This window comes from Oryctolagus cuniculus, chromosome 1 (assembly GCF_051225735.1).
Source record: "Oryctolagus cuniculus isolate XC-2025 breed Fujian yellow rabbit chromosome 1, ASM5122573v1, whole genome shotgun sequence".
NCBI classification, from domain to species: domain Eukaryota; kingdom Metazoa; phylum Chordata; class Mammalia; order Lagomorpha; family Leporidae; genus Oryctolagus; species Oryctolagus cuniculus.
In genome coordinates this window covers 13,000,495-13,015,195 of record NC_142867.1, presented here as the reverse complement: position 1 = coordinate 13,015,195, position 14,701 = coordinate 13,000,495, and the positions used below count along the sequence as shown (strand labels likewise).

The 14,701-nt window shown below is 39.6% G+C and overlaps 1 protein-coding gene across 1 annotated transcript; it reads left to right on the top strand.

Annotated features, from left to right (window-relative positions):
• Positions 1–4,346: 4,346 nt before the first annotated feature.
• Positions 4,347–5,291, top strand: OR4D6 (olfactory receptor family 4 subfamily D member 6). Its single transcript, XM_002709179.4, has one exon. The coding sequence runs from the start codon at positions 4,347–4,349 to the stop codon at positions 5,289–5,291; it is 945 nt and encodes a 314-aa protein (XP_002709225.4).
• The last annotated feature ends 9,410 nt before the right edge of the window (positions 5,292–14,701 follow it).

The following is a 14,701-nucleotide window of genomic DNA, read 5'->3' as shown; positions in this document are numbered from 1 at the left end:
AGGCCAGCTCTCTGCTGTGGCCAGGGAGTGCAGTGGAGGATGGCCCAAGTGTTTGGGCCCTGCACCCCAGGAGAAGCACCTGGCTCCTGCCATCGGATCCGCGTGGTGCGGCCATTGGAGGGTGAAGCAATGGCAAAGGAAGCCCTTTCTCTCTGTCTCTCTCTCTCACTGTCCACTCTGCCTGTCAAAAAAAAAAAAAAAAAGAAAAGAAAAAAAAAAAAGAACAGGTCATCAAAGAAGGAGGTACCTTTCTCTGAAGGGAGGAGAGAACTTCCACTTTGACTAAGACCTTGTCTAAATATGATCAAAGTCGGTGAACTCAAAAGGCTTCCTTAGCCTTGACAACTCATGACAAGAGCCTAGGGAGATTACTGATGCCATAAACAAGAGTGTCAATTTGTTAAGTCAACAACAGGAGTCACTGTGCACTTACCCCTCTTGTAGGATCTCTGTCCTTAATGTGCTGTACATTGTGATTTAATGCTATAACTAGTACTCAAACAGTATTTTTCCCTTTGTGTTTCTATGTGGGTGCAAACTGTTGAAATCTTTACTTAATATATGCTAAACTGATCTTCTGTATATAAAGAGAATTGAAGATGAATCTTGATGTGAATGGAAGGGGAGAGGGAGTGGGAAAGGGGAGGGTTGCGGGTGGGAGGGAAGTTATGGGGGGGGGACTTTGTAATCCATAAGCTGTACTTTGGAAATTTATATTCATTAAATAAAAGTTAAAAAAAAAATAATTCATGTGATGTAATCCATGCCTGATTTCTCCACCAGATAGAAAGCTCCACGAGGGTGGGGATCACATTTGCCTTTTCATCACTATATCGTCAACATCTAGCACTATGCCTGATACACCACAAGTGAAGTAGGCAGGCACACAGGGTAAAATCCTTAGGTTTGGAAGCTGGAAGGCCACGCCTTCACCACGCCCCTGTGTGACCTCATGCCCCTACCTGGCCACACCTGAGTGCCCACCAGCCAATCAGGTTAATTAACCACTCCACTTTGGAAGTGGGTTAAAAGCCTGGGACACGGTGTGTCCTCTCTCTTATTTTCCCTGGCTTCTTGCCAAGAGGGGGCTGGCTGTAGCCCTAGGCCCCAGGACGTGTGGCCTTCTGGACACCCACCCTAGGCTTCCTGGCCTAGATGCTCCTCGACATGGCTGGTTCCTGGTGCTCGGTATGAACCCAGATTTACCTCTCTCTCTCTCTCTCTCTGTTAGATAAAGCTCTCACTCTCCTATGCATCTTTCTCACTAAATAAAAGTTTAAAATGTACCATGCTGCCTCATTTATTTATGCCAGTATTTAGAATTCTTCTCTAAATATTAGGCAAGAACCCTCTTGGGCTTATTAATATTGGGGATTATTAATAAGCATATGGTAGGCCGACGCTGCGGCTCAACAGGCTAATCCTCCGCCTTGCGGCGCCGGCACACCGGGTTCTAGTCCCTGTCAGGGCGCCGGATTCTGTCCCGGTTGCCCCTCTTCCAGGCCAGCTCTCTGCTGTGGCCAGGGAGTGCAGTGGAGGATGGCCCAAGTGCTTGGGCCCTGCACCCGCATGGGAGACCAGGAGAAGCACCTGGCTTCCGGCTTCAGATCAGCATGGTGCGCCGGCCGCAGTGGCCATTGGAGGGTGAACCAATGGTAAAGGAAGACCTTTCTCTCTGTCTCTCTCTCTCAATGTCCACTCTGCCTGTCAAAAAAAAAAGAAAAAGAAAAAGAAAAAGAAAAAAAATAAGCATATGGTGATATCATATGGCACCCCAAATTCTGGTAACATGTGGCTCCCCAGACTCGACCTCTTGGGAACTTTAAGGGGCCACATTTTCATATATATTTTAGGGGGTCATTTCCAATATCAGAAGCACTAAACACATATTTCTGATTCATTATAAGTGATCCTTTCAAAGGGAATCATTTGTACGTACTCTTGTATTTGTCACATGAAACTGACTCTTGATTTTTGTTGCTAAAATCACTACAAGGGTACACATGATACAAGGACTTTGCACCAAATTCCATAGTGAGATAGCCTAGGGAAGTGGCCTTTGGGGATTCCTCTGTCTTTCCTGCACAGTTTTATCAGCTCCTGATTAGGTGTCTTGTTATAACCGATGGGTGTGGGGTGTATGTGTGTGTGTGTGTGTGTAAAACATATGTGTACACGTTGCTTAGTAGCTTTTTAATAAATCCCATTGCATTTGCAAATACTTCATTGAAAATTATGATATCTCTTATAAATATCAGATGCAATTCCCTATGCTGATTATTATACTCCACTTCTAATTCAGCGTCTGTGGGAACAGTATAGGCGTGCATGTGTACAGGTGAGGAATGGCAGAGCAGTGATGATGGAAGGCTCATCTTTCTAACACAAAGGTAGGTGACAGCTTCCTGAAAACAACTTGAATTTAGCATACAGAAAATTGTACTAACACAGTGTTCAGTCTTCAGTCTTTAGAAGACATTCATTTGCAGTTCTTGAAGTATATGTCACTTCGAACAAAAAGTTTTAGGCCAATTAAGATTCTCCAGCCTCTAATACAAAATACTGAGCTTCTTAAGACACATTCAAATTAGAAGTTGATTTTTAAAAATCAAATCTCATTCCATAAGCATTAACTGAGCAACCACAATGTGTAGGCAAACAACGGGCATGCTCCTTTTCTGAAAAGGAAATTAAACACTATTTGGAAGCAGGGAGAGAAGCACCAATACATAAATTATATTAGTATCAGATGAAATTAATATCCTGCATCTGTATGATGCTTTGAAGTTCACAGTGTGTTCTCACATGCATTGATTCATTAAATTTATCTCTGCATTGACACAAGTGATTCACTGGCATATAATGAGGCTGAAGATGTAGTAAAGGAGAAAAAAATACTTGTTGGGAAACTACTGCATAAGAATCATTGACATCCATTTGTTCATGACTGAGTAATAAATACATCAAGTGGACTGGAGACACACTGGTGACAAAGGAAAGTCTTGACTTCAGTGAACTTATATTCGGAGAAAAGGGCAGAAACAAATAGATGATAAAAAGTACTAGATTATCGAAAGCAAACCTCACTGCAAAGAAAGTGATATGCTTCCCATTTAATAGAGGATAATATGATTCTGAGATTCCTAGAAGAAGATTCTGAGGTTCAAAGGAAAAATTTAAATTATTTAAACTTGGCATTAGATGCTATGCTCTTTTGAACAAGTTGCCCTTAAGCTAAATAAGGCAATTCAGAGGTTAGTAGGTAGAAAGGCCAACAGTTGATCCTGACCTGACATTGAACTTGATAGTCTGGAACCTTTTAAGGTGACTGACAAGAATAGCAAGTGGAATAATATTAATTCAGAAATAAACCAACAATAAGTAGCTTCAACCTCAGTTTCCAAAGGCCTGAGTTGGCCTGTCCCATTCTGTACTAAAAACTAGAGCCAATGCTTCATGGATCCACAGAATACCAAAGAAAAATTAGAGCTCTCTTCACGTCACATCTTTTTTTATTAAGTAAAATTTCTTAGAAGAGTTTACAGAAAGGAAAGGGAAAAATACAAGAAATGTAATGGCACAGTTCAAGTTAATTGGGAAAATCTTTTATTTCAATTTGTCACTAAGCATATAAGTCAAATCTAAAAATATTTTGAATAATGCACCTTTACTCCAAAAATTATAAAAACATTTACTCAAATTTTATTCTAGTAGTTCGACTGTCTTAATCTTTGATATTTATAATCCCAAAATGATAAAATCTACTCCAGTCTTCCATTTCAATGAGAAGTTAAAAGGTGTAGCAACTTGTTTTAGCTCACAGCCTCCATAAAAAGAAATCAGACATACATGCACAATTAGAATTAGACTATTTTTATATATTACCTTAATCATCAGCTAAAAATCAGAAAATTAACATGCCATTTCACCTTGTAAGTCTGTTTCTGGGACTGCATCTTAAAAAAATCAAAGATGTACACAGAGATTTGTTTACAAGATTGAATGCAACATTATTTGAAAGTCCTAAGTAGGGGTCAACTAGGCAGAAGATAAACCATTGGCAAATGAGCACAGTCCATCCATCTCTCCCTGGGCAGAGTAAAAACAAAAGAATATAGTAGTTCTTCCTATCAATTCAGGGTATTCACAAAAATAAAGAAAAAATTGTCCAGACCCCAAAAATAGTCTCTAGCCGGCTTGTCCTGAGTGATCATGATGATCTGCATTCCTGACACAGCCTCCTAACAATATTTATGCATGATCAACGATGTTGCCATCTCATGACACAACATTCCTATCCCTGCATGTCTTCTCCCAAAGTGGACCTGGAGGAGAGTCATCCCATCATGGACCAAATCAACTACACCCGTGTGAAGGAGTTTGTCTTCCTGCAACTCACTCCCTTCCGGGAACTGGAATTCTTCTTGTTTGTGATCTTTCTTCTTGTTTACATAACAACCATTTTGGGAAATGCCCTCATTGTCATCACAATCACCTTTGAGTCCCGCCTCCACACTCCCATGTACTTTCTTCTACGGAACAAATCAGTCCTGGATATCGTTTTTTCTTCCGTCACTGTCCCCAAGTTCCTGGTGGATCTTTTATCAGAGAGGAAAACCATCTCCTACAATGGTTGCTTGGCACAGATCTTTTTTTTCCACTTTGCTGGAGGAGCAGATATTTTCTTCCTCTCTGTGATGGCCTATGACAGGTATCTTGCAATTGCCAAACCCCTGCACTATGTGACCATTATGAGGAGAGAGGTATGGGTGACCTTGGTGGTGGCTTCCTGGGTGGGCGGTGGTTTGCATTCAATTGTCCAGGTAATTTTAATACTTCCACTCCCCTTCTGTGGCCCAAACATCCTGGATGCCTTCTACTGTGATGTACCCCAGGTGGTAAAACTGGCCTGCACTGATACCTCTGTTTTGGAGGTCCTCATGATCTCTAACAATGGATTGGTGACACTGCTGTGGTTCCTCTTCCTGTTAAGTTCCTACACTGTCGTTCTGGTTATGTTGAGATCTCACTCTGGGGACGGAAGGAACAAGGCCCTCTCTACCTGCACATCCCACATCCTGGTGGTGACACTTCACTTTTTGCCCTGTGTTTATATCTACTGCCGGCCTTTCACTACTCTGCCCATGGACACAGCCGTGTCCATCAGTAACACTGTAATCACCTCCATGCTGAACCCGATGATCTACACCCTAAGGAACCAAGAGATGAAATCAGCCATGAGGAGACTGAAGAGGAGGCTTGGGCCTTCAGAGAGCAGTAAACTGGGGTGAGCAGTGAGATTAACCATAGACACCTAAGACTGATTTTGTTTGCTCACACTGCTAGTCTAAGAGTAAGAGAAAGCTACCTCTTGCCTCTCAGTCATTTCATTATTTCATGGCTATGCAATTATATTAGAGGGAATATAAAAACAAAAGGGGGCCCTGTGCTGTGGCGTAGCAGGTAAAGCTGCCGGCAGCCTGCAGTACTGGCATCCTGTATGGGCGCTGGTTCAAGTCCTGGCTGCTCCGTTTCCAATCCAGCTCTCTGCTATAGCCTGGGAAAGCAGTGAAAGGTGGCCCAAGTCCTTGGGCCCCTGCACCCGTGTGGGAGACCCAGAGGAATTTCATGGCTCCTGGCTTTGGATCAGCACAGCTCTGGCCATTGCGGCCATTTGGGGAATGAACCAGCGGATGAAAGACCTCTCTCTGTCTGTCTCTGCCTCTGCCTCTGTGTAACTCTGCATTTCAAATAAGTAAATGAATCTTTAAAAAAAAAAAAAAAAAAGGAAGAAATGAGATTGAACAATAAGCTCCTGGGCTTTTGGACTAGGGAGAATATCAAAGTCTAAAATTAATATCAAATTTGGGCATTTGACCTAGCAGTTAAGTCCCATTTAGGGATGCCCACATCCCATATTGAAGTACCTGAGTTACAGTCCAGCTCTGCTCCCAATCCAGTCTCCTAGTAATGTATATACCCAAGGAGGCAGAAGTGATGGCTCAAATATTTGGGACCCTGCCACTCACATGGGAGACCTGAGTTCCTAGGTCCCAGCCATAGCTTTCATAGGAATTTGGGAAGTGAAGCAGATGATGTGTGATAGCATTCTCTTTCTCCTCCCACTTCTTTCAACATCTGTCAAATTAAATAAATAAAATTTTAATGAGTTGGCCACATTTTCTTTTTATTTCTTTTTTACTTATATAAGGTGAACAAATTTCACGTATTTCATATGTACAGATTGAATAGCGTAGTGATACTTCCATCCCTTCCACCCATGCAGAAATCAAATTTACCCATCACCATTGTTGAAGAGACTGTCCTAGCTCCAGGGATTGATCTTAGCTCCTTTATCAAATATTAGTTGGTTGTAGATGTGTAGATTGATTTCTGGAGTTTCTATTCTGTTCCATTGGTTTATATGTGTATTTTTTTGCCAGTACCAGGCTGTTCTAACTGCCGTGTAGTATGTCTTGAAATCTGGTATTGTAATGCCTCCGGCTTTGTTTTTGTTGTACCCTTAGGTATTCAGGGTCTCTTGTGTTTCCATATGAATTTTAACATCATTTTTTCTATATATGAGAAGAATGTCGTTGGTATTTTGATTGAGATCACATTGAATCTGTAAATTGTTTTCAGTGGTATGGACATTTTGATCATATGAATTCTTCCAATCCACAAACATGAGAGATTTTTTTTTTCATTTTTCTGTATCTACTACTTCTTTCTTTAACATTTTATAATTTTCATCACTGAGATCTTCCACCTCCTTGGTTGAATTTATTCAAAGATATTTAAACACGTTTGTAGTTATTGTGAAGGTAACTTATTTAACAAGCTCCTTGTCAGTCATGGCATTGTCTGTATATACAAAGGCTATTGATTTTTGTGTGTTAATTTTCTATACTGCCATTTTACCAAAACCTCTTATGAGTTCCAATAGTTTCTCAGTGGAGTTATTTGGTGCTCCTATATATAGAATCATGTCATCTGCAAACAGTGATAATTTGACATTCTCGTTCCCAAATTGTATCCCTTTGATTTCTTTTTCTTGCCTAATGGCTCTGGCTAAAACTTCCAGAACTATATTGAATAGCAATGATACAAGTGAAAATCCTTGTCTGATTCCAGATATTAATGGAAATGCTTCCAACTTTTCCCCATTTAATATGATGCTGGCTGCATGTTTGTCATATATTGCCTTGATTTTGTTGAAGAATGTTCCTTCTATACCCAATTTGCTTAAAGTTTTTAAATGAAAGTATTTTACACTTTGTGTTTCTGTGTGGGTGCAAACTGTTGAAACCTTTACTTAATATATACTAACTTGATCTTCTGTATATAAAGATAATTGAAAATGAATCTTGATGTGAATGGAAGGGAGAAGGGAGTGGGAAAGGGGAGGGTTGTGGGTGGGAGGGAAGTTATGGGGTGGGAAAAGCCATTGTAATCCATAAGCTGTACTTTGGAAATTTATATTCATTAAATAAAAGTTAAAAAATGAAAGGATGTTGTATTCTATAAAATGCTTTCTCTGTATCTACTGAGATAATCAAATGGTTTTTATATTTCAATTTGTTAATGTGATATATCACATTTATTGATTTGCATATGTTGAACCATCACTGTATACCAAAGATAAATCCCACTTGGTCCAGGTGAATGATCTGTATGATTTACTGTTGGATTCAATCAGCTAGTGTTTTGTTGAAGATGTTTGCATCTATGTTCCTTAGTGATACTGAACTATAGTTTTTTTGTTGTATCTTTTTCTTGTTTTGGAATTAAGGTGGTACTGGCCTCACAGAAGGAGTTTAGGAGGATTCCCTCCCTTTCGATTATTTTCAAGTAGTTTGAGAAAAATTAGAATTAGTTCTTTAAAAGTCTGGTAGAATTTAGCAGTGAAGCCATCCAATCCTCAGCTTTTCTTTGTTGGGAGGGTCTTATTACGATTCAATTTCCGTGTTGGTTGTTGGTATGCTTAAGTTTTCAATGGCTGTCTGCCTCCATTTCAGTAGATTGTATGTGTTCAGATATCTACCCATATCTTCCAGGTTTTCCAATTTGCTGGCATGTAGCTGTTGGTAGTAATCCTTGATAATTCTTTTTATTTCTGTGATATCTATTGCTACATCTCCTTTTTCATCTGTGATTTTCTCTCTCTTTTATTTGGTTGGTTGGGCCAACAGTCTATCAGCTTTGTTTTCAAAAAATCAGCTCTTCATTTCACTGATGATTTGTATTGTTTTTTGGGTTTTGGGTTTTTTTTTTCTAATTTTAATTATTTCTTTCCTTCTACTAATTTTGGATTTTGGTTGCTGTTTTTCTAGGTCCTTGAGATGCATTGATAGCTCATTTATTTGATGCCTTTCCAATTTCACTTTCCTCTAACACTGCTTTTGCTGTACCCCGTAAAATTTTTAATAAATTGTACTGTAATCTTCATTCATTTCCAACTTTTTTTTATTTTCCTTTTGATATCTTCTATGATCCACTTTTTATTCAGGAGCATGTTATTCAGTCTCCATATGTTTGCATATTTTCTACAGATTCTTAGTTTGTTAATTTCCTGCTACATTTCATTGTAATCAGAGAATATATATGGTACAATTTCAATTTTTATGAATTTGCTGAGACTTGCTTTATGGCCTAGAATATTACCCATCCTATAAAAAGTTCCATGCACTGATGAAAAGAATGTGTATTATTCAACTGTGGGATGATATGTTCTGTAGATAGCAGTTAGGTCTATTTGGTCCATTGTTTAGATTAACTCTGTTGTTTCTTTGTTGATTTTCTATCTAGTTGATCTGTCCAATGATGAAAGTGGAGTGTTGAAGTCCTCTGTTACTACTGTGAGTCTGTGTCTCCCTTTAGATCTATTAACATTTGTTTAAGATAGCCAGGCACCCTCTAATTGGTGCTTATATATTTATTATATTCACATCTTGCTGAATCGACCCCATAATCATTACATAATGCCCTTCTTTATCTCTTTAAACAGTTTTTGTGTTGAAGTTTATTTTGTCTGAAACTAGGATGGCTACATATGCTCATTTTTGCTTTCTATTAGCATGGAATATCTTTTTCCATTCTTTCATCTTCAATCTGTGTGTATCTTTTTTGGTAACATGTGTTTCTTGTAGGAAGCAAATAGATGGGTCTTTTTTTTTTTTTTTTAATACATTCAGCCAGTCTGTATCTTTTAACTGGAGAGTTGAGGCCATCTACAATCAAGATGACTATTGATAAGTAACGACTTGGCTCTGCCATTTTTCCATAAATATTCCTATTGCTTGTTTTAGATTTCCTTTGTACGTTTACTAGGAGATTATCTGCCTTCACATTCTTTCATAATGATGACTATCTGTGTTTCTGTATGTAGCACAACCTTAATCATCATTTGTAAGGTGGATGAGTGGTGACAAATTCTTTCAATTTGTTTGTTATGGAAGGTCATTATTTCACATTCATTCATAAATCAAAGCTTTGCAGGGTACAGTATTCTGGATTGACAGGGTTTTTCTTTTAAGACTTTGATATGTCTGCCCATTTTCTTCTAGCCTGTGGGTTTTCTGATGAGAAATCAGCTGTCATTCTAGTTGGAGATCTCTGAGGGTAATCTGGTGTTTCTCTCATGCACATTTTAGAATCTTTATGTTTTACTGTTGAAAGTTTGACTACAATGCATCATAATGAAGATCTTTTCTGGTCATGTCTACTAGGAGTTCTATGTGCTTCCTGTTTTTATTGTCCTTTCTTTCTCTAAATTGGGGAGGTTTTCTGTTATTATTTCACTGAATAGGTCTTCTAATCCATTCTCTTTTTCCACACCTCAGAAACTCTTAAGATCCATTTGTTGGATCATTTGATAGTAGCCCATAAATCTCCAACACTGTTTTTAATTTTTCTAATTTTATCTATTTCCATATTTGTCTTCCAGCTCAAATATTCTGACTCATGAAGTCTGTTGTTAAGGCTTTTCACTATATTTTTTATTTGACATATTGAATTCATCATTTCTAGTATTTCAGCTTGATTTCTCTTCAGAATCTGTATGTCATGGAAAATTTTTCATCCACGTCATGTATGGATTTCTTTAACTCATCAATCTGCTTCTCGTTGCTTCTGAATAATCATATGATTATTATTTTGAATTCCTTTTCAGGCATTTCATCAATCTCTTCATCTTTACACTCTAATATTGAAGCGTTGTTTTGTTCCTTTGGGGGAATCATGTTTTCTTCCTTGTTCTCGTTTTTTGTCTTTCTGCATTTGTTGTTAGGTATTTGTGGAAACATTGTTGGTTTTGTCCATTGATGATTTTATCTTTGAGCTCTGCCTCTGTGGCTTATTGGAGTGTCTGCCTCTTCAGTGAATGCCCATAGCTGTGTGCTGGGTGGGGTCAGGGAGTTCTGGTCAGCACTCAAGGGTGTGGCGAGTGTCCAGGCAACACTCAAATTGAGCACGGTAGATCTCCTCTATTGTTATCAGGGGTTAGGGTATGATCATGCCTATTTTTTGTTGTTTTTTTTTTATTTGACAGGCAGAGCTAGACAATGAGAGAGAGAGAGACAGAGAGAAAGGTCTTCCTTACGTTGGTTCACCCCCAAATGGCCACTATGGGCGGCGCGCTGCACTGGTCCGAAGCCAGGAGCCAAGTGCTTCCTCCTGGTCTCCCATGCGGGTGCAGGGGCCCAAGCACTTGGGCCATCCTCCACTGCCTTCCCGGGCCACAGCAGAGAGCTAATCATGCCTATTTTTGTAATCACACTCTCATGTCCTCTTTTCCCAACTGATCAGTGCCCAGGGTTATCCCATAATGGGTACAATCCTCACCCACGTTGGCACACAAACCACAAAAAAGATCTGTGCAGACCTCAGTGTGAGCATGGAACCCTCCACACTGACCTACCCCAGGCAGCCAAGCCTCCAGTTCCAAGCCTCTGATGCCAGACATACTGATTGCCCAGAAACCCAGCTATAACCACATGCTATTGTGCAGTCACAGAATTCCCACAGTCACACATGCAAGGCTCCCACAGTCACGGGGTGCAGAGGATCCCCTCTCAGCCCCAGGAGCTCACCCTGTCCACAGAGAGAGCAGAGACATTCCCAAAGCCAGCTGCCTATGTGTGCTCTGCTTGGGCAGTTTGAGTTGTGGAGCCTATAACATGCTGAAATCATGAGAGCACCTCGCAATGCTAAGTGGGTGCCCAGCCCCCTGTAAACTCTTCCAGCCAAACTCGGTGAGAAACATGGATCTTTCCCTCGGTAAAATCCCCCATAATGAATGCATAGGAGAGCAGCTTGCATCTCCCCGTGGGTTCCCAGGTGCCCCTGATGGGGTATGAGGAAAAAGAAATGTGCTTTTTCTTAGCTGGATTAGGTGGGTACTCTGTTCCCTGCTAGGTTTTCAGGCCATACTCAAAGTAAGCGTGGTCCACAAAGTTCTCCCTCATGCAACATCATCACCATACTCATGGGCTTCTGCAGTCTGCTCTCACCCAGCTCAGAAACTGGCATCCCCTCTAGCCCCCAGCTACAGGAGTTGTGTTTGGTGCCCCAATTGCTGCTGTGCATCCACTCTTTCCACACTGCGCTATGACATCCCTCTTCTTTCAGTATAATTTCCACTGCAAGCATCTCTCCAACTCTCCCCTGGGAATACACTTCCTCCTCTTTTCTTCTGCTCCCCTTCCCCTGGCAAAAATCAACATGTCTTTTCCCTATTCACTCACGTTGGAATCTTCAAATTTTCTTTTTAAAAAATCAAAATCAATAACCTAATGCTCTTTCAGGGTTGTTTGTTACCCTTAAAGCAACACTTAACTCACTTTCAACCACCTGTTATGTGGAACTAAAATTACTCATAAGACTACCATAATAAAATGATCAATGTTGATAATGTGAATGTGATAGTTGCAAAGGTTAACACTACTCCTAGCATCAAGCAGGTATTCAATTACTATTTCTATTATCTATCCCTTATTTCTAAAAATGCATTTACAAAGAATATAGACATACTACTTCATTCATGATTTCTTAAGTAACTGTTACTCCCAATCAATTATCAAAACTAATTGTGGATCTTATGTTTTGAGTGCAGAATCTTAAATATATTTCACCCATTAATGAAAAAGAAGGAATATTTTAAATTGTGTTCTCAAATTCAATGGACAAATCTATACATGGACCAAGTATTTCCTGTTCTTGTGTATAATCTCATGAGTTATCCACTAAAATTAATCTCAAAAGTAATTTTATAGTTTGGGGACATAAGTTCATTAAATCCACTACTTATTTTGTGCTAACCTGAACTTTTTTATCTCATTTTTCTGTTTTATGCCTAAGGCTTTTATGACTGGAGCAAAAGTATACATTTTGTCTGGCTACACATAAGCAATTCAAAAAAAGTTATTGTAATTTTAAAAAACTTTCTAAGAAATAATTTTAATGCCCTCAAGGGCATTAATTTTTAAAATACAACATTTCATAGTATCAAAGAAAACACATTGATTCCAGTATTATTTTAAAAAGTAGCCACTGGGTCATTTTTGGAATCTACCTCTCTCCCAAGGGAAGATTTCCAAGAGAGTAGATATGCAGACAGAGATGATGAATTTCCCTTTCCCACTGTGGTCACTTCAAAATCCACTCTTCAACCTCCAGTAGTCATTCAAAAGTAGATTTCTTGAAATAAGGAAACTCAGGAAATAATACATTGATCAGTTTTTGGCAAAATATCAAATTGCTATGATGCATCAGTATTTGGCCAAGAAGTTCCTAGCAGCAATCCACATCTGTCATCCTCTAAGATAGAGACATTGAGCCAAGACTCCTGATCACATCACAGTCTTCTCAATCTTTTTAAAATTACTGCTTCCAAGGAGCTTTCTTTAAGATATTTTCTGAGGCTGGCACTGTGGCATAGCAGGTTAAGCTGCCACCTGCAGCATCAGCATCCCAAATGAGCACTGGTTCGAGTCCCAACTACTCCACTTCCGATCCAGCTCTCTGCTAATGTGCCAGGGAAGGCAATGCAAGATGGCCCAAGTGCTTGGGCCTCTGTACCCACTTAAGAGACCCAGAAGAAGCTCCTGGCTCCTGAGGTAGGCCTGACTTAGCCCTGGCCATTGCAGCCATTTGGGAAGTGAAACGATGGATGGAAAATCTCTCTCTTTCTCCCACTCTGCCTCTGCTTCACCCTCTTTGTAACTCTGCCTTTCAAATAAATAAATAAATATTTTAAGAAAAACAGATATTTGTCTTAATTTCCCATCTCACAAGAAATTTAATGCCAAAGATACAACATATGTCTCTTTATGTACTGAGGCCCTTTGAAGAAACAAACATCACTGTGACATCTAAAAAAAAAATTGGCTCCCCCAAGAACCAGTTGTTGTTCCTTTGGATATGTTGTCTTGATTAAGAATGAATGATATTAGATGTCTCCACATTCTAATATTTTCTTAAAATTCAGAGACCTACAGAGTAGACAGTTATGTCTTCTAGAATATTGCAATAATTTCAGAAGCAAAGAAATGTTGGCCTTGATAACATGCCCCTGTGTGCACATGTGCATGCTTGTGTGCACACACACACACATACACACACACATAGATGCATGCACTTGCTTGCAGCACTGATGTGGGAACTGTGTAATAATTCCCACTGGAGCTCTGTTACCAGGAGGCTGTCCATTCTATTCCACACTCACCTTCAATAAAATTCCCTTTGCTAATGTTTGTATTGGGCATGTGCCTGAGAGACTAGTGTACCTAGCAAGGACACTGTGGGACAGGCAGAAGAGCCCAGATGATGTGACTCTGCTTCTGCCCTATCCGATGTAAAGGCTGAAGAGAAAGACACTGAAGTCTGGGGTTAACTCCTTCAGAAGGACTTCACCTTCAGTTACACCACTGGCATACACACCAAGACCCAGGTATGCAGTCTCAGATGGTGCAACTTCATGGTTGGACACTGAAGGACGGAGGTAAGGAAATGGTATCGCACTGTCAGAGTGTGTGATGTTGTGGGTTATATGTGAATGTCAGCAGCATAAGCATGTAACAGATATATAATACACTGCAAAAATATTTTAAAATGTAGTGAAAGGAAACAAATACATGAATGTATTTGAATGTTAAGTATCAGGAAATTAGAAATTTCTTCACAAGAAGGAGTCACCAAGATGGTATCAGTAGGGTAAAAAAAAAATAAAAACAAGTTTGCATTTGATAGAAAAATGGAGGTATGCATAAAAGGAGATGGGGATTTTTTTCAGTCTGTGATTTGCCATGGTGTAAAACAAGTTCTGCCTCTAAAAACGTGATTTAACCCCAAATTCCCTTGAAAACAGTGGAGGCTTTGAAGGATACCTCTAATGCACACTTTTCCTATAGCTCATGGGATTTCCTGAGGCAACCTTGTTCTACAGCTCACTGACCCAGTACCAAAGCTTCTGTTCATATTGATCAATTCACACACATTCGTTGAAGCGAAAGTGACCCAGTTGGTTCAAAGACCAGTTTTTCTTTTCAGAGTAGCATTTTACATTTTGTAGAAGTCTTTATAAACAACATTTTATGATAGGGGAGATTCCATTCTCAGGAAAAGGAACCACGTTCATGTGTTGCATACTATGTGCCAGGAACTTTGCAATTTTACTCCTTATTCTACCTAATGAGTAAGAGTT

Coding starts and splice junctions, on each gene's coding strand:
- OR4D6 (XM_002709179.4), top strand. CDS start 4,347: ATGGACCAAATCAACTACACCCGTGTGAAGGAGTTTGTCTTCCTGCAA.